The sequence below is a fragment of the Melospiza georgiana genome, chromosome 4 (genome assembly GCF_028018845.1).
Source record: "Melospiza georgiana isolate bMelGeo1 chromosome 4, bMelGeo1.pri, whole genome shotgun sequence".
Taxonomy (NCBI): Eukaryota; Metazoa; Chordata; class Aves; order Passeriformes; family Passerellidae; genus Melospiza; species Melospiza georgiana.
In genome coordinates this window covers 29160794-29186651 of record NC_080433.1, presented here as the reverse complement: position 1 = coordinate 29186651, position 25858 = coordinate 29160794, and the positions used below count along the sequence as shown (strand labels likewise).

The 25858-nt window shown below is 39.6% G+C and overlaps 1 protein-coding gene across 3 annotated transcripts in view; it reads left to right on the top strand.

The window, feature by feature from the left end:
• The window catches only part of LARGE1 (LARGE xylosyl- and glucuronyltransferase 1), a 282357-nt gene that overhangs the window by 142558 nt on the left and 113941 nt on the right, over positions 1-25858 (top strand). For all 3 annotated transcript variants that reach the window (XM_058021891.1, XM_058021889.1, XM_058021890.1), the window contains one exon: positions 7238-7361. In XM_058021891.1, the coding sequence (XP_057877874.1) occupies positions 7238-7361 (124 nt within the window). The remainder of the gene's footprint in view (positions 1-7237; positions 7362-25858) is intronic.

The following is a 25858-nucleotide window of genomic DNA, read 5'->3' as shown; positions in this document are numbered from 1 at the left end:
GATTTAGAACTAAGTTTCTTTGCTTTGGTTGCCATGTGCAAATGATGTTATTTTGGAGACCACTATGCAATTCAGAAATGGTGATGATTGGAAAGGCTTCTTTTTGTTGGTATGATCTGTTTAATTATAGGAATGAAGAATGGAGACAGGTCATGATAGTGCATTTAGGAGGATTGAATTAGGAGAGTTGGAAGTGGTTGGTTGAGATAGTCAGTGCTTCATGATGTCAGCATCAAGTTTACCTCTGACTTGAGGGTCGTCAGTGAGAACAAGCATGGAGATGTCCCTTCTTCTAATCCTAAATATGCACCAGGAGGTGCATGCTAGCTGGCATTGTTCAAGAAGCCATTGTTTGAGAGGTCTGTATGCTTCCAATGGAGAAGTTTGCTTAACAAGAAGTTTGTTATCCTAATCTCTAAGTTAGACTACTGGTCCTTCATTTCCAGGATCACCACATTCAATTTTAACAGTTTTGCAAGAACAGAAAAAATATGCTGCCAAACTTATTGTCATAGAAATTTTGTTTTTCCTTCGACACACCCTGAATTCAATCTACTGATGAAACAACTGACCCCTCAAAGCAACCAGGCTTAATGTCCTCACCTGTCTTCCTGCACCTCAGTTGGTGTTTGTTGTAAGACACTGATGTCACTGAATCTATGTGGAATTCATGAAGATGTCATGTCCTTCTTTTGGCATTTCTGTACAGGTTAGTAATGTTTTAGAACGCATTTTGATACAAACCTATATACCTAAATTCCCTACTTCCATAGGAAATCTCTACTTCTCTAGTAGAAAAGCTCTGAGGAAAGGAGGCCATGTCAGTCTAATCCCAGGGAGCATTAACATATTTGTTATACCCCCAACTTTAGCTAGAGTACTAAATAGAGACTCAAAACAGCAGGAGTGCTGGGTCATTAAGGATAAAAGCTACAGGATTTTCTATAGATGGAGTGTGCTGTCTCTCCTCTCTTGCAGGAATGTACAGCAAATCCTGCATATTGAACATTTCAGCTCTCCACAGGCCTAAAACACCAAGATTTGAGTCATACCATATATATTATGAGACTTAGGCAAGCTACTTGTTCAGACCATTGGAGAAACCACATCTATCTTCAGATTCCAGAGTGGGAAAAGGAGAGGAAAGGGGTAGTGTGATTGATTCCACATAAGAACACCATAATTCAGAAATGTGTTTCATTCCCAGTGATAAAGGAGCTTGATTCCAGTTTTGTCTTTAAAAAATGTATGCTCCAGCCACAAAATCCAGCAGCTTTTAACACCCAGTTTGACATAACTGACAGTCTGTTCTCAGGAGGAGACTCAGCAGAGCTGGGATAGTGCAGGGCTTGCAGTCTGATAAATATGCATTGGCAGCACTGCACAGAGGGAGGCTGGTAGAATGAATACTCAGTCCTACTCTGCAACTTTGCCACTTTCCTTTCTTGCACATCCAATTCCCAATTATGACAGATTTTATAAAGCCATTGCAGGGGTAAAAAGAAATTATCTGAGTTTAACACAAGCATATCACCATGTCCTTAGAGCAGCCTCACTTTAGTTGTTCCAAACCAAAAGACTAAACACTAAAAATGTATTATATTGGGTCAAATAGGCAGAATGAAGTGCAAATACTTCTGGAAACAGTGATTATAGTGGTAAGCTAAAAAGCACCTGCATTTCTTTTTCAAAATTGAAGCAGTTTTTTGTGGTTGATAATGTTCCTTGAATCTTTTGCAACTATTGGTCCAAGTTACATTGGTGATTTTTTCAATGTTTTACTCCATTTCTAAAAATTGCAAACCCTAGAGTGCTACAGAAACAGCCCACAATCCCAGTTACATATTAAAAAGATAATTTCTTGGTTCGGGTAAGTCTTAACTTGAGTAAGAGCTAAAATGGTTTTTAATGTGTCCTTTTTCAAAGACGTGCCTAACACTATGTTTCATTTGGAAGCAAAATAAAAAACAAACTTACACAATTATAGCATGTTTGTGGCAGTTAGGTCAGCCTGACAATCTGTAAACAATTAACTTCTCTTTTGTGCCAGCAAGTACTTGTGTTGGTTTTTTGTGGCCTTCTGTTTTTTTCCCCACTGTGTCAGTCCCTCTTCTTCACAGGAGACACTACATTTACTTCTTTGGCTGAACTCTCCATTTATACTACAGCAATAGTGGCATAGGAGTGTGGGGGCTTTGGAAGAAATGTAAACAAAACCAGACAATGAGACAAATGCTTTTTAATGTGAAGTTGCCTCTCTGCTTTAAGTGTATGGCTGAGCATTTTTAAGAACAGGATATGAAGCTGTGTTACAGAATGCTGTAAGAATAATGAACTCTTTTTTTTTTTTTTTTTCTCAGAACAAGTAGAATAAGACAAAGCAAATGAAAATCTAAATTAAATTAAAAGGATGACATGTAATTTCCAAGTAAAAGTCACAAGTCAACACTGGCTGATAATTAAAGCTTATATAATCTAATGGCTATATTCCATTGAGACCACTTTGCCTTAATGAAGTTAATTTGAGAATTCAAAGCCTCTGACAGTGTTTCCAACTTTTCTAATGTGTCAGTCTATTTTGTGTGAGGTTATTCTGGCAAAACACATAAAGTGTGGCCTGGTTTCTCTGATCCATATGAATGCATCAACAATAGACACTTTTTGTTTTTTCTAGCTGTCCTAACAATAGAAGCATAATGGAGAAAGCAATGTTTAAAAAAATCTGTTCATGATTTACTCTTTGTACTTCTCAAAGAAGTTCTGTAAGTAAACACTAAACAAGAAGATCCATGAGTGATGCAGCAAGTGTGTATTTAGTCTCTCTCCAATAGTTTGGGGAGCATTTTCATCAATACCACATCAAATGGGTATGAAGTGGTATAAAAACATCTTGAAGATTTTCACATTAAAATTTTTCTCATATGAGAGAGGGATTGCCATATGGGCATTAGGAGAAAAAGTTTCCCAAACTGCCTTTTATAATTCCTGTTTGAAGTTCTTGTAACCATTTGTTAGAGATATAAGAGGTACTACCTTGTTGTGCTTCCCTTAATAAAGTATAGGTTCTGGAAATAAACCCCCTGGACTACTGACCTTTTTGTATTCTTAGAAAATAAAATTTCTCTATTGCAGAGAGAGAACTGTGTAACCAAGCAGCCAAGGAGCTGCCTTTTGAATTACTAACAATTGAGTTATGGAATAGTGCAGAAGGGAAGAGTGAGCCTTGGTTCCACTACTCCCTTTCTCAATTGTAGATTTCTGTATTTAACTCTATGGCAGTGGCTATTTGAAAAGAAAGGGCCACAAATGCTTGAGCAAGCAGATCATAAATCTGATGAAGAATAAGAGGTTTTGAAATGCAAGAATAAGACATCATGATAAGAAAAAATGTAGAGAAATGGGTACCTTGGAATAGACTTCTAAATTCATGGCCTGACTTTTAAAAAATTGACGTCTTTTCATTTTCCTGACTTTATAGGACCTCAGCAATTTTGAAAATGAGGGCATTCATTCAAACTCCTATATTTAGGCCTAAGAACCTATACTTAAGCATCCATGCTTGAAAATCTTGGCTAGAATCTCCCTTTGTTCACTTTTGAGGAAAGTAATTTAGGAAAGTAAATGTGTGCTTTTTACATATGGTTTACTTCATCATATAGTGTTCTGATCTTAAGATAAATGGAAATAAGTTAATGTAGGAAGATTTGCAGTTTTTTGAACAGAGTACTTAGAACCTTAAGTTTCCACTTGATGGGAAATAGCCATATTTTGAAACTACATTTTACCAAATTAAGGCATTAATGCATCAGCATTTTCCATGTAGCAGAAACTGTGAAAAGTTGTAGTTGGTAGAAATTCAAATGTTCAAAATCATTGAAGTAAATAAGATTAAGTATTCCTGGACATTGTGAGAAATTCTATGGCAGTTTCAATACCTGCTTCTGCAGTAAGGAATCTGGAACACCTGGGGCTCATTGTTCTGAAACCTGGGATACTAGAAACATTTATTCCTAAACAGATTAATTCAAATGAATACTGAGGATTTTCCAAAACCTGTTAGTTTTGTGTTAGAAGTTTATCACAGTTGCTTTATATTGACCCATGTTATTCCATAGTTGAATATACTGTCCCCAGTACAGTATAGGGATTTCTATCAGTATAAGATACAACCAGCCTTTATGTGTGTGGTTTTTTTATTTTTCTTGATGTGCCCTGTGGAAAATGAGCAAAATGTCCCAGTTTAATGAAATTCAGCCTTCAGTGGAAATCCTTCACAATATCCTGATTGTCATCTCCAATTCTTAGAGCCGCTGATTCAATCATGTTGTCAGATAATCATGACATCCCTTTCATACATCTGTTGAGAAAGATTTCTCATCTTTCAGAATCTTTTCTGTATCTGTTATAATAAATGTTGGTTGATCTGCAAGCTTCTAAACTTGTTTCTTAAACACTTTGAAACAATCCATATCTTTTAGGCTTCACATATTGCAGACAGCAGAAGAGGTGAAAGATGTCATCTGTGTGTATGCCAGTCTGGTTACCTTCAGAAGGTCTTCCAGCTTTGAGGCTGTGCACTGTTGGCATCCAGCACCGTGCTAAACCTCACATTTCACAGAACTGAAATCTCGTCTGGAGTAAAATTTTCTGTGGCTGATGCACATTTAGTTGCAGATGTCATCAGGTCCCTATACTGTTTGGGGGATATATTTTTGTAAGTGATAATCTTTTGCCTTGCCTCTGACACACACTTTCCTTCCAGCTGAATCTTTACCATGAGGCTAACAACTTGAAAGAGATTTCTGTGTGGGAGTACAGCTATCCTTTTTTCTTTCTCCCAGCAGGAGATGAACTAAAGTAAATGTCACCCACTTGTTCCCATATAAGTTTCATACACTCTGGGTCATTCAGATAAGTATAAACTGCTACTGAACATCTGAGTGTCTTTGTGTCAGATTTTTTCTTTTCAACTAGTGTGTTTCATCTTGAAATATTTTATATAAATTCCATTTAACTAAATGATCATTTAAAAGAAGACGGAGCTTCCTTTTTTTAAACTGAATTTTTACTCTCCTTATTCTACTTTAGAATATAAGATAAATAACCCAGAATAAAAAAGGGAAGGAAATTACTGAAGAACACCAGCTGGGAAGTAGTCCTACCAGAACCCAAACTCAGCCCCTCCTTAGCAGAGGGAGCTCTGTGGGATGTGTATGTTGATATTGAGCATTTATTTGTCTTGAGATACTGCTCTGCCAGTACCCAAAGCCACTGGTGTTGTACTTTGTTTCTCTTGGCCTTGTCTCTACTAATGAGATGTATCTCCTGATCACTGCTATTTCCTGATTTTTTTTCTTGGCAAGGTGCCTGGTTACTGCGGAATCTGCATGAGCCAGGATGTCCTCTTCTACTCTCCTGCTGGGCTGGTGAAGCAAATGTAATTGCTGTGATCCCTTTAGCTTGGTAATGGGACACTCAGCAGCTGGCAGCTTGTGCCTTTCCCCCTCCCCTCCTCCGTCTAGGACAAGCTGGAGATTGAAAGACCTTTGTCTTCTGAAAAGCGTGTTGTGGCTTAGTGTTTTGGATATTGTTTAAGGCAGATCAGCTGTGGGTTTATTCTGCCATCATGATTATCTCATATATAAGGCTTCTACCCAGCCCTTTTCTGCTTTTCCTGTAAGCACATAATGTGATCCACAGTGTCCTTGAAGCCAACACAGCAGCTTCACTGGCAGCCCCGAGTGCTGGGTTGGATCTGCAAAATCCAGTCATACACTGCTTCTCACTACAATCTCCTCTTTCTGCTGAGGGGTCTGTTTAAATACTATGAACAAATATATGTATTTTTACATTTTCCTGTGGACTTTGTGCAGTGGGAAGCAGTATTACTCATCAAAGCAAGAAGAGAAACATTAAAAGGAAGGCACACATTTTTTATTAATGTAGCAAATGGAGAAAAAATAACCTTCATTTTTTTGGGTTAAGCCCAAAAATGTAATGGAAGTATATTGGCCTGAGCTAACATAGTTTTCCTCACTTTTCATTCACACTAAAGAATGTAGTAGCATCACTCATCTTCTGCTTTAATCAACATCTGAAACTAAATACTTCTCTTGTTAGATGAAAAATACCAATTAGCAAGTACACTCATTTAGCTTTACAAATTCCATAGGAATGAGAATCCATTATTCCACTCTAGGGATCAAAGAAAGGTTGATCCCATGCTGAAGTCTAAACAGGCATATTTTCCTCTTAGTAGTTCTTTCAAAGTCTGTCCTTTTTTGCTGACAGAGAAAGTTGCTAAGCTAGGGCTAAACATGGAAGATTACAATTTGTGAGTAATTTCCACTGGTAGGTTTCCTACCGCAGAAGTTAAGATCAAATTTTTTTGCTTATTTTCCCCCTAAAAGGGAGGGAGGTTAAGGGAATTAAACAAGGTATTTATAATGTCTAAGTTCACATTAGTATAGAAAAACCCATACACTTTGTCAGAGCTTGCCAGTCTTGCTGATACTGGCTTCACCCGTCTTGTTTTGAAGCTTTTCAGTTAGCCTAAGTCGTGTGATTACAGAGGTGAACCCAGATCTGGTGTTTTGAAGTAAAAGGCACTCTGGTGCCTTTCTTTAACCATTAGGAAAAAAGGATATGGTAAGATTTGCAAGTTCCATTCTGTTCACTATGCCAGTGAATAGCTAGAAGGCACTCACCTGAAAATCTAATTTTGGGCTCCTATGGGACAGCTGTTGGTTCCCCAAGATTGCTTTGTAGAAAAGTTCTATGTAAACTCAAGGGTCCCAGAATTTAACTTCATTTAAATTGTTATATTTAACCTAGGACAGTCTTCTTACTACAAAGATAAATTACCAGGTTCACCTAGAAACTGAAACAATCATTTCCAAAGCTCAAGTCCCCAAAGGCATATTAACTTGGCCTTTTTTTAAGGAGCTGGTGCATGGGACAAGACTCTTAGGTGTTATAAATCATCACATTCTGCTGGAATCAGAGGTTCTGTGTGTTCATAGCCACCCAGAAACTGATTGAGTATTGTGTTGTGGTCATGTGTATTCAAATTATGTCTCAGTGTTTTGGCCATAGAGCAGGACTCCACCAGACATGCTGCACGCTCAAAACTTGACATGGTAGACACAGATAAAACGTTGTAAATTCTGATGTTGTCCTTTAAGAACAGGAATTAGAAACCTTTGAACTAACGCGTTCCTCTTCCTCCTCATATCAGGCGGAACCCACTCCACTTCCACCTCATCGCAGATGCAATTGCCAAACAGATCCTGGCCACTCTGTTCCAGACGTGGATGGTCCCGGCCGTGCGCATAGACTTCTATGATGCAGATGAGCTCAAGGTAAAGACACACAGACACAGGTGTCAGTCATATCCTTGTGATTTCATGTCACCCTTTGTTCCTCATCTTCCCTGACTGGTGAATTGCAGGAGAACTACTGCCTAAAAATATTCTCCCAATGACAATTAATTCTAGCTGACATGGTTGTAACCCCGATTACACGTAACTGGAAGATGCTAAATGGCTAAAATCAGTGCAGTTCTCTAGAATGAGAGCAGCTAATGAAATGTTTTGTGTAGCAGCTTAGAATTTCACTTGCTAGCAAGAGGATTCTGGCTGTCCATCTGATAACACTATGTTTTTTTAAGGATACTTCTTCCTAGTAGCAATGGTGAAATCTTAAGAATCTTGCTCAATAAACCCAAGTCTGTTACTGGAAACACCTAACTGCCTTGCACTGTGCCTCAAGCACAGGTGTGTGAAACTCTTAAGTCCACACACTTCGACAAGGTAGCATTAGTACAATAGCTACCTTTTTTGTATGGATGCCCTTCCAAAAGAAATTATTAAAAGAATTCAGTCAATGGGGTGGGGAGGTTGGGAATCACTCAAAGTAATTATCTTTTCATACTTAAAAAGTGTAAATCAGAACATGGAGGCACAGCATCTATTTGGAGCTGTATGGTTTTTTTACCTGTGGAGGTAGAATGAGGTATTCAGACTTTAGCATTTGAAGTTGGTGGCAGTAATTTGTATTACTTACCAGATTGTTCTGAACAGGACCCTGAAACAAGGAAAAAACCCTAAATTTAGCAAATTGCTGTACTTACTAAAAGGGAAATTCAAAGCACACCGCGTTGTGAAATATTGAATACAGAAGGCTTTAGAAAGAGATGGAAAAGGGAAAAAAGTGATTCTTGAGAAAAATACTTTGTTTCTGTTTTTATTTTTCATTGGTTCTTTTACATGAAGCCATAAGCTGATATTAACCTAATTAGCCAGAGATCCCCCTTCTGTTCTTTATAGCTTTATAGCAAGGAGGAGGTTTTTTCCTATCAATCTCGTACGTGTCTATATTACATGTGCTTTTCTGCAAATTGTAGGGTTTCTAATTAGTCTCTCAGCTGGGGAAGACAGACCTCTTAGTGTTTTCCTTCTGGTCATTTGGGTATGGTCCAATCTAGTTAAGTAAATAATAATCAAGAGAGCTTACTTCAGTGATCCCCAATTTCTGATTTATAGGCAAAGCACTGAGAAGATATGAGGATATGAGGCTACAGAGCAAAACTGTTTTGTCCCTCCCTCTTCACTCAGCCTTGATTTTTTATATGACCGGTGACCTACATCCACACTAGATTACCTTACATGCAACCCATAGTCTTTAGGTTGAGGACCAGTATCTAGCTGGATGCAGGTATTGATGCCTAAATAGGTCTTTCCAGGTTTGCCCCTCTTGTTCAGAGTTCATCATTTCCCATACCAAGCAATTTCCCTGGTTTCAGTGGCCAGAAAAACACAATATATAGTACTGAGCATAGGAGAATGTGATAGACACTGGCAAAGGAGAGCAAAGACTTATAAATATAAACAGAGTTTTAAAAAACCAGGAATGATGCTGGCTCATATCCAGATCATTCTGCAGGTTTTAGCAAGGACGACAGAGGAGCTGTTTACAGACAGCTGTAGAAGCTCATCTCATTTGTTTCTTATGTAGCCCCTAGAGAGGATTTAATGATTGGTTTGGTTCATGTATTTCACCTGCACTCTTGGGAGCTGTATTTTGCTGCCTGGTGTTAAGAAAACATAGAGCTGATGCTGGATGTTTACTAGAAAGCTTGTCTTTCTCTGAAGTGATCTATGGATTCACTGTTACAGTATATGCTATGTTTCAGTTTAAATGACCCTCCATAGTTCTTTTTTAAGCCTGCAATCAATACCAATTTCTGACTTTTAAAAGGGTTTAAACTGAGTAATGGCATGAGAACTTTCTGCTTAGCTTTCATTCACTGATGTTCAGTTGTTTTGGAATGCATTTTAGCTGCTGCAGAAAACATTTCATTTCATGTTTGTTTTTTTCCCACTGGATATGTATGAGCTTCCAGCCTCTTCCTTCTAATGCAGCAGGAGCTGGCATGTTAGATTAAGCCCTTAAGTCCTAGGAAAAGTCCTGCTTCTGCTCCTGTTCCTGCTCAAACAGTGGAAGAGAGCACATAATATTAGATCCTCCATAAATAATATGGATGCTTTTTTGTTTTCAAGTAGCTATTTAGAATTCAGGCAACAGTTTCCAGTAGCATATTAATTTTTAAAAGGCAGAATTTGGAGACTAAAGTATTTGGTATTTGGCAGTGTTTCTTAACATATCCTGCAGCTCTTAAAATATATGCTGTATAGCTTAGAGTTAGAGATACCAGTGTCCTGAAGAAAGGCACAGAAAATTAGTCTTGGCTGTGGCTGTTGTTTTCTCTCAGGTTTTAGAGGAAAACTGGACACTTCCCTGCAAGAAAGGGAAGACAAGGTATTATGAATTATATCAGAATTTCTAGGGCCAGCAAACTAACATATCTGCTTTGCTGCTGTGAATTAAGCATGTCAGATGTTCCTTTTAAAACTTTGAGAAGACTTATTTTTCCTTTTGCAAAGTGACACAGCAGTTCACATTGCTGTTGCACCACAAAGAGCCTAGGTTCATTCTCTCCCTAGAAGCAGATGCTGCCAAACTACCAGCAGCCTGCTTGGAAGAGAGACGGAGCACAGGAAAGAATGGCCAAGGAAAGGTATATCTTTGCTTGGGGTGCATTATATGGGATGGGATAGAAGAGGAGGAAACTGAACTGTGGAGCTGAGCCAAAATAACAGCATTTCCAGGAACAGGGTCAGACACAGTTGAGATGGCAGCTTGCTGGATATGTTTCTTTAAACCAGTTAGTTTGAAGATTTTAACAGCCAGTTGTACTAAGATGCTTGTAACCTTCCCCAACATAACTTGGCCTGTCTCCTCACTGCCTTGCCAATAACCTCAAGGAACATGGATGGGTGCTTAAAAGCTCTCCCTCAACTCACTAGCTGTTAGGATTTGGAACTCTCTCCCATTAACTAAACCTGCTACGTGCAGTCAGTAGTCAGCAGTAAGCATCCTTGAAGTGTGGGCTGCTGATAATGGTGCCAGTAATTGAACTATTCCACAGCTACATTCTTCATTCTTCCACTACTCAGTATGGCCCACACAAAACTCTTCCGAATTTATGTGGCCATATATGGCTGTGACTGCAAACTGGAAAGTTACTTGGCAGTGTAAATTCACTTTATATGATCCCTTTAGTTGTGTTAGTCAGCTTTGGTCCTAATGCGTAGACGTATCTAATACAACAATGCATCCCACAAAATAACTGGAAACTGAAAATGGTCTTTGAGCATTAAATAAAAGGAAAAAAAAAGCTTGTGAAACATTCATCTATTACAGCTGTGATTTGCACATATGTGGCTGCAGGATATGGTGTTTTTTTCAGTTCAGTCTTACATGAAGAAGCTCCAGAACAAACTATTGAAGGTGTGTGGCTTGGGCACTTGGCTTCTGCACTTCATTGTTAAACATGGAATCTTGTGTCAGTTCACTCCCAGGGAAACACAGGCATTAAATCCATTGTGATCTGCACTGTCCCAAGCAGAAGGAACAGCTGATAAGGCAGTACTGTATGTGATGGGTGGAATACAGATGAGGTGAGTTTGTTTTCCCACATGTTGCTTGACACACTGGTGACGTCAGGTGAACTGAAGAACGCAGAATTGTAGAATGAGCAGTTGCCTGCTCTGCTGTGAGTAAATGGCCCAGATACACTGTCCTTTAATCACTGATAGAGCAGAAAAGCCATCTCCTTTAAATAGTTTAGCCCACATGTGCTGCAATTGATTTATGAACTTGAAGGGATGGTGAAGAGGGTTTTGTAATAGATGAACATTTGATCTGAAAGAGGAATATGGAAAGCTCCATTCTTTGCTATACGTATAGATAATATTGCAGCTTTTACTGTTCCCCAAAACAACAGACCACAAATCTGAGTACCAGTGCTGCATTAGGTGATTTCCTATCAGAAGTGTTGACATCTGCACTCAGATCACTACAAAATCAGTAGTCTGATACGGCACAACCAAACTCAGGTAAAGCATGGCATAAAGATCACCTATCTTTGGGCATTTGCTGCAGTATGAGGTGAATTACTTCTTAGCCACTTTCATCAGCTTTGAAGCCAGTTCACTAGGTCAGATATTGACATCATTTAGACAGACATCACAAAATACTCTGAGTTAGAAGGGACGCACAAGGATCATCGAGTCAAGCTCTTAAGTGAAGGGTCTGTAGAGAGATTGAACCCATGACCTTGGTGTCATTAGCATCATGCTCCAGCCAGCTGAGGTAATGGGCAAGGGCTATGAGACTTAAGCAGAAGAATAAAGTTTAATTCTTTAATTATGATTGTAGCATAGTTGGTTCTCAGGGCTGTGCCTGTATGCACCCCTAGTGCACTTAAATTCCCTCAGTGGTCCAGGAACTCCCAGGCTTGATTTCTGCACAGATGAGATAAAGGACTGGTTTGAGACAGCAGCCCAAGCTGAAGCTAGGTGATTGATGGAACTGCTGGCACAAGAAGTATTTTACAGCTTGTTACAGGAGTGGTCCTGGTGGGAATTTCAGACAGTTGTTGAGATTCCCCAGGCAGACCCTGCGGTGCCTAGACCAATTTGTATGCTTAAGCATGTCGATTAACATCCTGGACAAAGAATCTGGCTGTCCCAGATATTCACAGACAGTTCCTGCTGCAAAGTTAATCAATTGTACAAGAGTAAGACAATCAATAGGAACAGTTCTGCATGTGTAGAAATGATCATGTAGGACAGTCTATTGTACATACTTAAGATAGTTGGGCAATGTTTTGTACATAGGTTAAGGTGATCTATACACATAATACATATCTTGCAGTGGTCAGGTAGGACCATGGGTCAGCTGGGTTACAAAAGTTGTACAGAAACATGTTTTAGGGTGTCTCACCCAATCCAGCTAGGATGACCCTGTAAGAACCCTTGCTATGGAGACTCCCTTTACCATCTAGACAGCAAGCAAGTCCTGTCTGACACATTGCATTGTCCATGCAAACATTACTGTAGGTCAAAATCCCAATAAAGTTAGTTGTTTTAAAGTATGCTCCATATGTAAATGTCTTTGCAGCAAATTGCACTAAAAGCAACTCAAATGCCATGAAATCTTTGGATACCAGCAGAAGCTCTTCCATTAAGTGATAGTAGTGATAGGGCTGTATGTATTGCAGTATTGCAATATACCAATGTTGGAAGCACGATCAAGCAAATATTTCAACAGAATGGCAGCTACCACTTTCTGAGCATGGGAGAGAGGGATTCTGATTGGCAGTGGGAAGATATGAGAGTGTATTTGATGAACAGATTATTAGCTTGGTGGTTTTCACTTCAGTTTAAGAGGGTGACAACGATAGCAGTGTTGATAAAGCCTTGAACAATAAAATTGGTCAGCATTCTCCTGCCTTCCATCATCTTCCTAGTCAAGAAGTTCCACTGGATGTTGCAGCCACCTATAATAATCACAGTAATAGTGACTGACCCCTAAACTATCATGGACTATAAGGGTTTGACTGTATTTGCATTGCACTGCATGTAGATTATATATTCTTAAGGGCAGCACAGGATTGTTTATCTGTTAAGAAGTTCACTGTGTGCCTCAGAGGCAAACACACAAAGTTATAAAGGAGAAGTATGTTACTTTGCTTCATTTCTTTTCCACTTCATATGCAAGATCTAATTGCTATTAATGCAACTCAGAAAGAGAAACCCAGCATCTGTTTATGTTTACATTCATTCACGCAGCAGTAAGTATTCAGTTAAAGTGTTTCTACGGCACTGAGCTTTTGATCTAAAACCCTCACATGTTATGGGGGGCTTGCAGTGCTCCTGCATTTCACCAGCCTTTTGTCTTCCTGTAAACTGGCCCACTGCACATGTCAGTGAAATGATAGGCATTGACTGCTGCTGCTTCCTGTCGTGTCCCCTTCGCTTTATTTTTTTTAAATATGCAAATCCAAGATACTGGAAAATGAAGTCTCTAATCAAAACATTTTACAGATTTGTATAACTTTTATGACTTATTTTTAGATTTGAATTTCTACTTTATAATTGAGATTTTGTGTCTTTGCTAATGGACATATTGAATACTAGAGGCCAGAAGTCTCAGGTGATAAAAGATTCTTGTGGTTGTGACACAGTGCTGCCATCTTAAGAACAGTCTTTTATCAATAATTTTCAGTAAAGATGACTGGAAATTAACAGACTTGGTTTTGTAAGCCAAGATATTTTCCTTCAGGCTGTTTGGGAGGAAATTACTATCCACCAGGAAACAGATAGCAATTCAAACTCCCCAGCACAGTGGAACCTTTGTGAAGTCTGCCTCCTGTGTTACATTGTGCAGTGCTTCCACTACTATTCGAGAAGAAAGCTTCATGTCTGACTTTGTAAACCCCTTGTACTTTCCTACTGCTGCTGGTGCTTTGAAAAAACATTGGAGGTCTTTGTTAGTTTTATAATTTAGTTCTAATTGCTGTCAGCCTCTCTGTAGTGCCACCTTTTTCTTGATTCTAGGGAAAAGCAGTACAGTTGTTCTGTTCTGTGTCCACCAGGAAGATGGTGTAGCTGCTCTGTGTAACATATGTGGAGTGAGAACTAAGGAGCCAACTCTCTTCCTCATAAAATCACCCACATTTGTATCATAGTAGCTGACTGTGACATTTCAACAGCAAGGATTTTTGTTTGGCATTCAGCTTCCTCAACATTGCTCATTGCAGCAACATGTGCTGCACCTCCAGGGAAGGCAATTTTAGCAGAGAATGAGGAAAGGATGAATAACTTCACATGAGATTTTCCAAAAATTATTCAATTTGACAGAAATTAAAAAGCATGCCCTGGAAAAGCCTAAAAATGACACGTCTCAAACTAACTTGGGCAGCTATCGTTTGTTCCATGCATTCCCATTACAGCAGCTGCTTCCTCAGAGCATTATCATCCACCTATGAGAAATGAGAGCATTTTGCTGACCTAACCTACAGAAGTTATTTGAACACTTTGATCTGCATGAGGGGTGTAGGTTGTATATCCCCTGTGCTTGCTGGGGAGAGTTAATGGTCATCCTGTGCTCCAGCACAATTTCTTTCTTTGGCACCTGCAGGTAGAAAGCAGGAAGACGTATAATGGCTATAGTTAGATGGTCTTAGCTCTTAATGGCTCTTCACTTGCTCACAGGGACACCTCCCTGTCAAAGGGCATTCAATTACTCACAGAAGAGCAGCAGTGACTGCTCAAGGCATTCCTAGTGAGGATCAGTATTGATGTGAGCGTTTTATCAAAATGTTTAATGAGCCTTGCTTCTAGATTTACAAAGAGCTGAAGTAAATGTATTTCCATGCCTGATTGATAAGCTGAAAAATATAGGGGGCTGCAAGGACTCCAAGAATATTCTTGATTCACAGCCTGGGAGCTGAAATGGTTAGATTTCCTCATTTGTAAATGATGTTGGCTTATTTGTGGTGTTGGCTTATTTCTGTGAAACAATTGAGATTCAGGGAAGTGTTGGGCAATAGTTCTGATGTGAGCTACTTCCTATGGAGCAGTTCAGCAGGCAGTGTAGGGACCAAGTCTTCTGAAGGACTGGGGCTGAAATAGTCATACTTGTGGACAGAAATGGTGTTCACCTTGTCTGGGCACACCTTTTTGTGTGACAAGTTTTCACAGCAGTGAAAATGACAAAGTCGTGCTGTGTGCCTGGCACAGCACAAGCATATGCTGGAGTCACTCTTCTCATAGGTCTGAAACCATCTCAGTCCAGGTAAGGGTGTACAGTCTGATTTTAGTCTCAATACTTGCTTTAAAGTGGGGATAGGTAATAACATTGTTAATGAAATGCTATTTACATCACCTCTTTTTTGAGTCGACTTAGTATGAGAACATTTGGACTTGTAAATTGAGAAATTTTGTTTCTTTTAGTGAAGTTATCACTTTTCAGGTCAATCTGCAGTCCTACAAAGATTAATTTTTTGAGATACATAGTAAGGTTATTAATGAGATGCCACTGATGGTAATTTGACTTGAGTAATTTCTCTTAGTAGAGCTACCTCTGTTCCAATCAAATTTTTAAATCCTGTGGAAGTTTCATTCTTTGAGCTTAAGTTGATGGTGTCTAGGTCTCACCCTTAAAGAAAAAAAGATGAAAACTGAGTAGTATTTTGATCCCCTGTTAATTTTCCCATATATTCCTCCATTACTTGAGATCCGAGCCCTTTCACAGCTGGATGGATTCCACAGTTTTTAGCTGACACAGATGAAAGCCTTTAAAATAGTTCCATCTGTATTGTTTTATTGAGACATTTGGAACCTGTGTTCACCTGTCTGCTTGCAATTTTATCTGATGGTCTTTAGGGTGAAACTCCAAGATTACGTAGAATTAGGGTGCCACTGGTGGACTTAGCCCTCAGATGCTTCAGGAAGTTGTAAGAGTTACATGCCTGCTATATGAACACTTAATGCAAACTGTTATCTGAAGTATTTGATGATATTTAACCAGAAGCAGGGCAATTAACTATGAACTTCAGTGTTTCTTGTTTTTGAAGGAGCCCAGTTTTCCTAATGTCTTTATTTTCTTCAGATTGTTTATCTAGTTAGTGCTGCATTGTTGGAGAGACAATGTAGCTCTTTCTAATAAAAAAGAAAAAGAACACTTTTTCACCCTATCACATTCACTGCTTCTTGCACTAGGCAATTGTTAGTTTTGCTTGTTCATAATTGTAATACCTTTTATCCTTTATTATTCTTTTTATTCTGGATGTATTCCTGGAGCATTTTAGTCCCTAGGAGTTTTGAGAGATGGTAATACTTAGCACTAGAGAAAAGAACACTGTTTTATGTAATTTTTATTCCCATGAAGCAATAATTGCTATATAAGAAGTTGCACTCACTTGGCCTCCAACTCTGCAGGGTGGAGGTTGATTTGTTTTCCTGCAAATTCTTTGCTTTTGGTGAAAAAAAAAGAGACATAAGAGTTCTTTATGGGATATAGCATTTATTCCACTAGTTGGATGTGTGTTCCACCAACTAATGCCCTTTTTTGGTGTAGCATTTTCAGCTGTTGAAGTTCTACTGTTCTTACTCTTTAGGCAGAAACAGTGTAAGTTTAGGTCTGGAGGAAGGTGATTTTACTGGTGAGATGCCCAATAGTAAGTAGGGATTTTCTTCTGAATAGAAGAATGGATCCTTTTTCTCATAAGCATTTGCTGTGTTTTGACTTTGTGTTAAGATATCAGATATCTGGTGGAAGCTGCATTCCCACATCCATTCCACAAACCACCCTAGGACATCAGGAAAGTTCTTCACTGAGAGGGTGGTCAGTCACTGGACCAGGCTCCCCAGGATCATGTCACCAAGCTCGTGAGCTCTGGTCATGGCCTCAAGCCTGACCATGGATGAACCTGTTAGTCATAGGGATTCGTTTTAGGTAGTCCTGTGAGGAGAAGAGAGTTGCACTCAGTGATTCTTATGAGTCCCATCTAACTTGATATATTCTATGATTTTTTATTTTGCAACTCTGGCTGTCAAACACGGTTTTCTATGGATACAAACTGGATGGGAATCTTTCAGGCTTAAAAGGGTGGGAAGTCATTCCTTCAACATTCTTGGTGTCTGGTTGGGAATGTTTTTGTGCATGATAACTAGTATTTTACACCTGCAATCTCCTTTCTCAGGTATTACTTGGTAAGCAATAGTCATTGTAACTTCTGCAACCTTCTCTGATAATCCTTACGAAAAGATTTTTCAGTAGGGAGAGAATCCTTCTTCAGATAAGTTTTCGTCACTGAGTTGGAGCTTTTGTCTATCCATCAAAATGTGTTTATGCAGGATATGCTGTTGCATTTTATCCTGCATAGTGCATCTTGGTGAAACCTGTTTGTTATCCTGATGTGCAAAATGCAGGTTGTGTTGCTGGGCTTTGACCCCAAGAGCTGCATGGAAATGTGTAGAACATGGAATGGCTGCAGCCAGTGTGTATGTACTTGCATAGTTACTGAAGTGGAAAAGCTTCAGTACATCAGACAGTGATAATATTTTCATGGATTAGTATCTTCCCTGATGAATTAGCACAAAGAGCTTGTTGATTGAGTTCACTGGCAATTAAAGCGGGCAATTGATCTTTCTTATCTTTCCATACAGATGAAGTGAGAGGGGCAGCCCTGAGTTTTCACCACTGGGTGAGTTCTGGCCAGATCTACCTGTCAGTCAGCTTTTAGCAGAAAGCTCTGGCTTCCTGCCATTTTATCTGCTTCAGCTTGTTTGTCTCTTTTCACTCATTCACTGACAGAAAATAATAAGAAAAAAAGGCTTTATCTTATCTTCTAGGGAAGATTTGTTCTTTTCCCTCTTCTGGAGAGGTGGGGCTGGAGGCTGGTGTTTGGCTGGTTCTCACTGACCTCTCTCGGGATGCTCAGACTCTTTTAGGTCCTCCACCCTTGACTGCTGCACTGAAAACAGCTGTGATTGAGGCCAGGGGGCTCAAAGGAACAAGAAGCAAAGAAAACAGCACTAACTGAGACTGGCCAGACTTTTTCATTCTGCAGTCCCTTTTTGCACAAATGAAGAAAGGAAAACAAAGAGAGCATTCAGCATTTTGGAGATAGCAAGAAAAAATGAAAAAAAATTAGGAAGTCTCTAATGAGAGTAATAAAAGGACTCAAATAGAAACTGGCCATTTGAGTTTTATGGGGCTAAATAAAGTGGGAGAAAAGCCAGCTAAATTCCTAAGGGGAGTGAGATAGTCCCTAAAGATCCCAGTAGGTGAATTACATTTTGGTCCTTACTTTTTTGAAGAAGCTGTATGGCTGAATGTTTTGTTGCCTAAGTGGCAGAGACCAAAATAAATCCTACATCAGTTTTAGTTTATGTCTGCAGTTGTATCCGTATAAAACATGGATAAGCTCTTGGCACCCTCATTTAATTTTGTTGTTAAGGAAGTTGTTTTGAAGAAGCATCCTTGAATTAGATTTTTCCCACTTGTCTGCCCTTTGTGTGCATGTGTGTATTGGTGAGAGATTAGGAAGGAAAATATAAAAAAGAAAAGAAAAAATCCTCAACATCAGTCAGACTGTGTTATGGACTTTGCTACAGAGATGAAAATTAATTTGCAGTTATTTTCCTTTGCTGTATGCTGATGCTGATTTTGAAGGTTTTGTTTGTTCTGCCTTTTTAGTATCTAATCTTCCTTTCCAGTTGTGGCTTGCTCCACAGTTTCTGCATTTGCTCTACATTATCCAGGACCCAGAGGTTCAAATAATCATCCATTTCTATCTCAACCTTTTTGCTCACTGCTATTTGTATCCAGACTTGTTGCACACATGTGTGGAAGATACCATCTGTTTCTTAAAGTGAAAGATGAGGCAGAATCCTATTAAAGTCATCAGTGCTTCTGTGATGAGCAAGAACAGCCTCAAAGGGCAGCAGAAATAGAAAAATAATTTTAGCAAAGATGTATAAATTCCTTTTTCCTTACAATTGTTTCTTAGAGCAAGTTATTATTTCTTAAAATACTCAGAAACCAGAAATTCTGAATCCAGGAGAGTTACCCAACTTTGCTGTATTTTTGGTTTCCTTGACAACCATTCATATAAATAGTAAGGACTGGTTATGGGGGGGAATATCAGTATAATCAAAATATGTGAATCACCCATGAAAAAACTAAATTCAATGTGGAAGTTACAAGTTATCCAGCAAACATTAATAGAAGAGTCTGGTTTTGTTCAAATAAGGCTCTTCTGATAATGTTTGCTGGATGCCTGACAAGGATGGAGCAAGTGCAGTGATTTTCTGAAGCTAAGATGCAAGGAGATTCCTTTTGGCAATCTTCTTCCTCTCAGGATCTATGAGGATTTAGAATTTCTCAATCTAAGTTTTTTCTTTTATTATTATTATAATTATGTGTGCTAAAATGGGCTAAAGATAGGCATGAATGTTCACCCAAATTTAAATGGTAACCTACTTGTCTCCTTCCTCAGTGATTCCCAGTTAACCCAGTCTCTGCAACAAGGTGTTGATACTGCTCCCCTGGAAGCAAGAGAGTGAAAAAGGGGATCAGTCACATGTCCCAGCAAAGAGGTTAGATATTGTGAGGTATAGTCAATGTAAAATGGGAAGGATTATCCTGGAACTAATCCTGAGCCCTGCTAGTGCTGCTGGAATTGTGACTCAAGTTTCAGGAATGTGGGAAGAGGTATGGCATATATTCACAGCAGGATGAAGATCTCCCTGTGTGAAAAACAGTGATGTGAATAACCATGCATAAAGCAAACTTCCTGTCCTCTGCCAGCGAATCAATATTGGTTTTTTACCCCCTCTTTTTATGCTTTATGTTACAAATCACAGAATATGATCATCATTCAAGTGGTGGCAGTATTTTCCTCCAGTTTAGAAGTGACATGAAAGCCCCAGTTCTGTTAGCTTTGTCTTAAATGAAGGCCACATGATTTAAAAACCAATATCTTGCTACTTGTAGTGTTCATAGTAGCATCAAAGCACTAGGCAAGTAATGAAAAAGCTGTGAAAAACAAGTTGTCAGCTGTGTCTAGAAAGTTATTTATCCAGTCAGAGGAAATAACAATTTTTATTGTTACCTGATTCACACATCAGAATTTCAGGATTCTTCCCCATGCCTAGGATATTTGTAAGGGCTGCCTGTAGCCAGCAGCTACAAAAGACTTTGGCTGGTTTTGCTTCACAGAGATCCCTCCTGCTGCAAGTTCTTTCACCATGTAGATTGCACTGCTTTTCAGATCAGTGTGAGATACAATTCAGCTACAACTTGTGCAGATTTAAAACTCTCTGTGATTTTGCTGTGGCCTGGAAGTTTTGCTCTGTTTGCCTTCTTTTAAGATTTCAAACTTAGTTTATCGTCTGACTGATGCAATTTTCAAGGAAGATAGTGCCTATATTGAAGTTGTTTAAGAGCAAGTAGATGCCAATTACTTTTGGATATCCATGTTTCCATTGAGTCATTTATTACAAAACCTGGTTCACATTTCTCTTTATTTTAATCAGTCTGTTCTAGATGCTAGGTATTTTTAATGGTAAAACCTGGCATGAAGGCTCTGGAGAGGCAAAATCTACAGACTGTATTTTCTACTTCCTTCTGCCTTTCCTGTTTTATTAGTTCTTCTATTTGCTGCTGGCTGTTTCCCCAGCACAGGGAATCTGCAGCCATTAGTCAGGATGGTGATGGAATTGGGTTTTGTTTGATGCCATTTATGAGCCCACCTCTGAGATGCAGAAGAGGCATGCAAGGGGCACCTCAGGGCTGCTGCTGATTGTCAGCCTGGTGCCTCCCCCCAGCCAGCCTGACCCACAGCTCCTCCTGCAAGGCACTGACCTGGTGGTGCTTCTGTGGAGTCAGCGAGCAGCACGGGTGTCTTTGGTTTGGAGTGGGCAAGGGGATGCTATGTCATAGCTCTGCATTATTTTGATTGATTTTTTTTTTTCCCCAGGCATACCTAGGAAGATGCAGTGAATGTAGTGACAAAACCAATATGGTATTGGAGGTTGCATTTTTCCAGGGTAAAGTGTTTAGGGACATGCTGCCAGGGAAGCACTTTATCAGCCAAAATTCCATCTTACCACACTGAACAAGGGGCACTTCTTGTACCTCAGAGTGTTCCGTGCTATATATTCTGTGGGACAGTGAGGAATTTCATTAAGTAAATCGCAAAAAAATACTATATAACAGAGAAGGGGGTCTGACAGGAACCTCATGAAGATCAACAAAAAGTGCAAAATTTTGCATATGGGAACTAACCCATGTGCCATGACATGCTGAGGGTTGCCCTGCTGGAAAGCAGCTTAGTAGAAAAGAATCTGAGGGACACCAGGTCAAACAAGAGCCAAGAATTTTCCCTTGCAGCAATGACAGCATTAGATACAACATTGACACCAGGTCAAGGGACGTGACCCTTTTCCCCTCAGCACTGCTGAGGCCACAGAAGGAGGGCTGGGTCTAGGCTGAGTTCTGGGCACCTCAGCACAAGAGAGACGTGAAAATAATGGAGAATCCAGCCAAGGGCTACTGAGATGATGAAGGGATTGAACCACCTCACATGCAAGGGAAGGTGAGAGAGCTGGGACTGTTCATCCAGAGAAGAGAAGGCTTGGAGGAGGATCTTATCATTGTACATAAATACTTGGAGGGAGGGTGTGAAAAGGACAGAGCTAAGCTCTTGTCAGAGTGCCCAGACACAGAACAACGGGCAGTGGGCACAAACTGAGATACAGGAGGAGCCCTCTGAACATCAGGAAACATTATTTTACTGTGAGGGTAACCAAGCACTGGCTCGGTGCCCAGTGAGATTGTAGAGTCCCTATCCTTGGACATAGTCAAAAGCCATCTGAACATGGCCACTGGCTCTGGCTGGCCATGCTTGTCAGGGGGAAGTTGGACCAAATCACTCCCAGAGGTACCTTCCAAGCTTGTTCTGTGATTTTGTGGTGCTGTATTGGGTACAACCTATTCATCAGGAAAAGTCAGGATAGAATTTTCTTCTGGTAGGGAAGTAATCAGAGTCTTTAATGGGGGAAATGCTTTTAGAAGGGAAACTTCTATTTATAGAAAGGAAATGCAGTCTTAAGTTCATACAGTTGCTAGCTAAAAGTTTTGAGAGTTTTTTTTAATGGTACTAATATATATCACCTTCCAATCCAAGAAGCATGTAGCAAATCAGGCTCTTAGGCTTTCTGTCAACCTCTAGTGCTTCAGAGAAGCTGGTAAACTATAAGAGAAACATATACAGTCCTGCAGTCCCATATAGCCTTAGTTTATCTTTCCTCTGGCTACTGTTTTGATGCTTCACTTTGTGTACATGTAAACATGTACACAAGACAGCAAATACATAATTTCTTTTCCTGTGCTTCATCTCACTACTCTGTTTATAATGATTTTAGTAATGTGGAAAAGAGAAGGGTGAGTGCAACAAAGTCATATTTGCAAAGTGTCTTGGTATGCAAGACCTTTAAGAGTATGAGGTTTAAATCAAAATGTAATAATAATTCAATATAATGAATTGGACTTTCGCCAAATATGAAAGTGTATCCTAATTTGATCTAATTCACAGATGAAAAATCCACCAAAATTTATTAACCAACATTAATACCACCAGTAGCTCCAAAATGTGGTGCAACTCACTGCAGGATGAAAATATATATGGGAGCAGTATTGGTATAGAATTCCCCTGGGTTTATATTCTTCAGTAGGCAGCTGCCACCATCTATTGTATGGTCCCAGCCACTGAGCTCAGTGGGTGATTGATCTGACACAATACAGAAAGTATTGTGTCAGAAGCTCCAAAGGTTTTTGTCCTTCTGTGTTGGTCACTATCATTCTGTTCATGCTGGTCCTGTTTTCCTGACTTGTTTCATGCTAAGTGTACAAGTCCAAGCCTCCATCCCTTTCATAGAGACTCAGGTAACCTGTCATTGTACAGATACTTCACTTACATCTGTGGAGCAGTCAGTATTCACCGGGGAAGCTTGGGCAAGTTGCCCCATCATCTGTTTGTGGGAAAAAAAGAACATATAAAAAAGTCATGCAGTTCCATAAAGAAGTACAGTGTAAGAGTCAAAGTCTGGCTCGATATATTTGTGTTGACTTGGTACAAGTGTTGTGCTTGGTGATCGTAATGTGTGAGCAATTTGTCTCAAGTGTTTTAAAAAATGAAAATACCTAAATGCTTAGGAATGTAGTCACCATACAAGTCATTCACAGAGAAAGGGCTGCCATTCTCCCCTCTCTCAGTCAAGGGAACAGTTTAAGCTCTATGTATGAGACTTCTCTGTTAAAAATGACACTTTTGCTAACTTAATGAGTATTTATACAGTGGTAGCAACTGTGAGAAAGCTGAGTCAGGCTGTGCACAGCAACTGTGATTTGGTCAGCTTTTCCCAGAGATTCAGCACAATTAGGGAAGAGAACTTGCTGGCGAGGTGTGGGAACTCAGCACATCACTCCGGATGTCCAGAGTTACCGAGAAAACCCTTGGGGGGCTCAGAAATCTTAGAATGTTGCCAGGAGCGCTTGGTAGCTTGACTTCGATCTTTCTAGGGATGCGCTACCTGTTTGAGGACATAAGAGTCACTTAAGAATGAATGGTGCAGGAATGATGTATTTACAGGGTGAAATATAGATTTTAGGGTTTTGTTACCGGGGGATTATGGAGACAAGATGGAGGGATCAGGGTGTGTCTTGTCTTTCTTCTTTCTTCTTCTTGTCATCCATTTGTTGTGGTGATGTTGGCACTTTGGGATTGGTCTGTGGTGAAGGTGCACTTGCTAATATGGGTGAAAAGTATTAGGAAATAAAAGTAAATATGATGTATGTAGTTTTTAGTATAAAGAGAGACAACCACCCAGTAGGAGGTCAGAGTGCCCTTGGCTGCCTTGCTGGTCAGACCTCTGTTGGGCAGAAAGAAAATTATATAGATAAGAAATAATAAACAATCTGAAGACTGAAAATCTGAAGAGTCCAGACTTGGATCTCTAGCTCTCAAGATCTGTGGGTTTTTTCATAAGAGAAAAGAAAAGCATTTAGCTGGTACTGACACTGATTCTTTTAAGTGAAATAGTCTACTCACTAAAGGTCCTTCATCAGAATCATCTTTATTATTTTCATAATTGAAGACTGAAAACAAACTAAAATATCTAAATTTTTGAATATAAAAATCACAAGCCCATGAGTCTGCATGCAGCACAGAACTGATCTCCTGATAAATGCCAGAGAGGTGGGAGCAACAGTCTCTGTGTTCAGGTACACCTCACTGTCTGGTCAGCTGTCTGTCTCTGCCTAGACATGCGTAGGATGGCTCTGGGGCAGCTCGCGCTTCAAAGGACAAGTCTGGGTGTGGTGTTTCTGCTGAACTAGGAATTACACAAATGGCAAAGTATGTCACACTGTTTTGTTTCACTCTCTTTTACTAACTCTATTTTTTAATGTTGCTGATGTATCTTCTAGGAATATTTGTTCTCTGAAGGCAGCTCTGATCTAGCTTGTTAGCATATGATTCACAAACATGCCATATATGGGCCATTTTAACTGTGCTAAGCAAACAAAATTGTATTAAAACTTACAGAAAGTATTTAGACAATATTTAGAAAAATGGTTTTTTTGACCAGAAGCCACACTCTTCTTCTCAAAAGGCAGAGTCCCTTCCCCCTGCTCCCTGCAAGGTTTTGACATGATACAGAATAACCTCCAGGTTGTGGCCAAAACCAAGATAAGGACTAAGCACTTGCTCCAACACTGTGCCTGTGTATTTCCTCGCGCAATGTGATGAGCCAGACAATGAGCCTTCACAGCTCTTTTGTAGCGCAAGGAGTTTTCCTTACCGTGAATTTGGAACTGTTACATTCTTCTTGAATAGCAAAGCCATGAAGAAATTATGCTGGGGGCTGATTAGGATCTCTGTGTGCATCTTAGTCAACTCTGTATCACAGGAGAGGAAACCGGGGATAAATTGGACTGATTGAGTGTCCAGGCTTCAATATATCCTCAAAGCCAACACATGCTGGCCAGCTGTGATGGACCATTTGGAACAGGGCTGCCCCTTTCATTTTTGAAAGTGGTGCCTTCAGATATCAGGCTTCAGGATGGCAGGCTTTTGCCTTCTGTGTGCCAGATCAGAAGGAATTGCCAGACATGGGTTTCATCCCTGTGGTGATACATGGAGAGCAATCCTTTGCTCTCAGGATTCCCAATTTCTAACACCAGATATATGGTGTTAGAAATTAGGAATCCTGAGAGCAAAGAAAATAACTGCACTTTGAAGGTGATTTGCTTTTCCAGCCACCTTTTACCTTCCCTGCTTGTGTCAGGCTATTCATGCAACATATGAACCCCTACCTTATTAAACTTATTTGCATAAGCACAGTGGGTGTTTTTCTGGAGAAACATTTCAGCTAATAGAATGAAGGACATGCTATCCAAAATTAATAACATAGCAATAACATGTCAGGTATGACTGGTCTAGCACAAGGATATCAAGTGGCAGATTCAGAACAGTATGGTTTGCAGAAGCAAAATAGATGCTGTTTTGTATAAATTAAATACAACATGATGTGATGGTCCATTCCAAAAGCCACGATATGGGAAAGCAGGGACCACAAATAAGTAGAGTTGTGAGGGTGTGAATTTGAAATTATCTCTGTTACACACAGAATATATTTCTGGGGAGCATTGAGTTTTCAAATGAACCAACCAAAACTTCATGCTTCACTTTGGACTTTCTGGTTTTATTCTATGAGAATCTGCTTTTCCCACCTTTCCCCTGAAATTCTTGTCTTTCTCCTTAAAGGTTTGTTCTACTTCCCTCTGTCTTTTTAATGAACTTTGTAGTGGGAGCGAGCTCTGCCCTGGTACAGGAATCCTGAGAATACAGAGAAAAGTTGTGAGCCATTTAAAAGGGAAT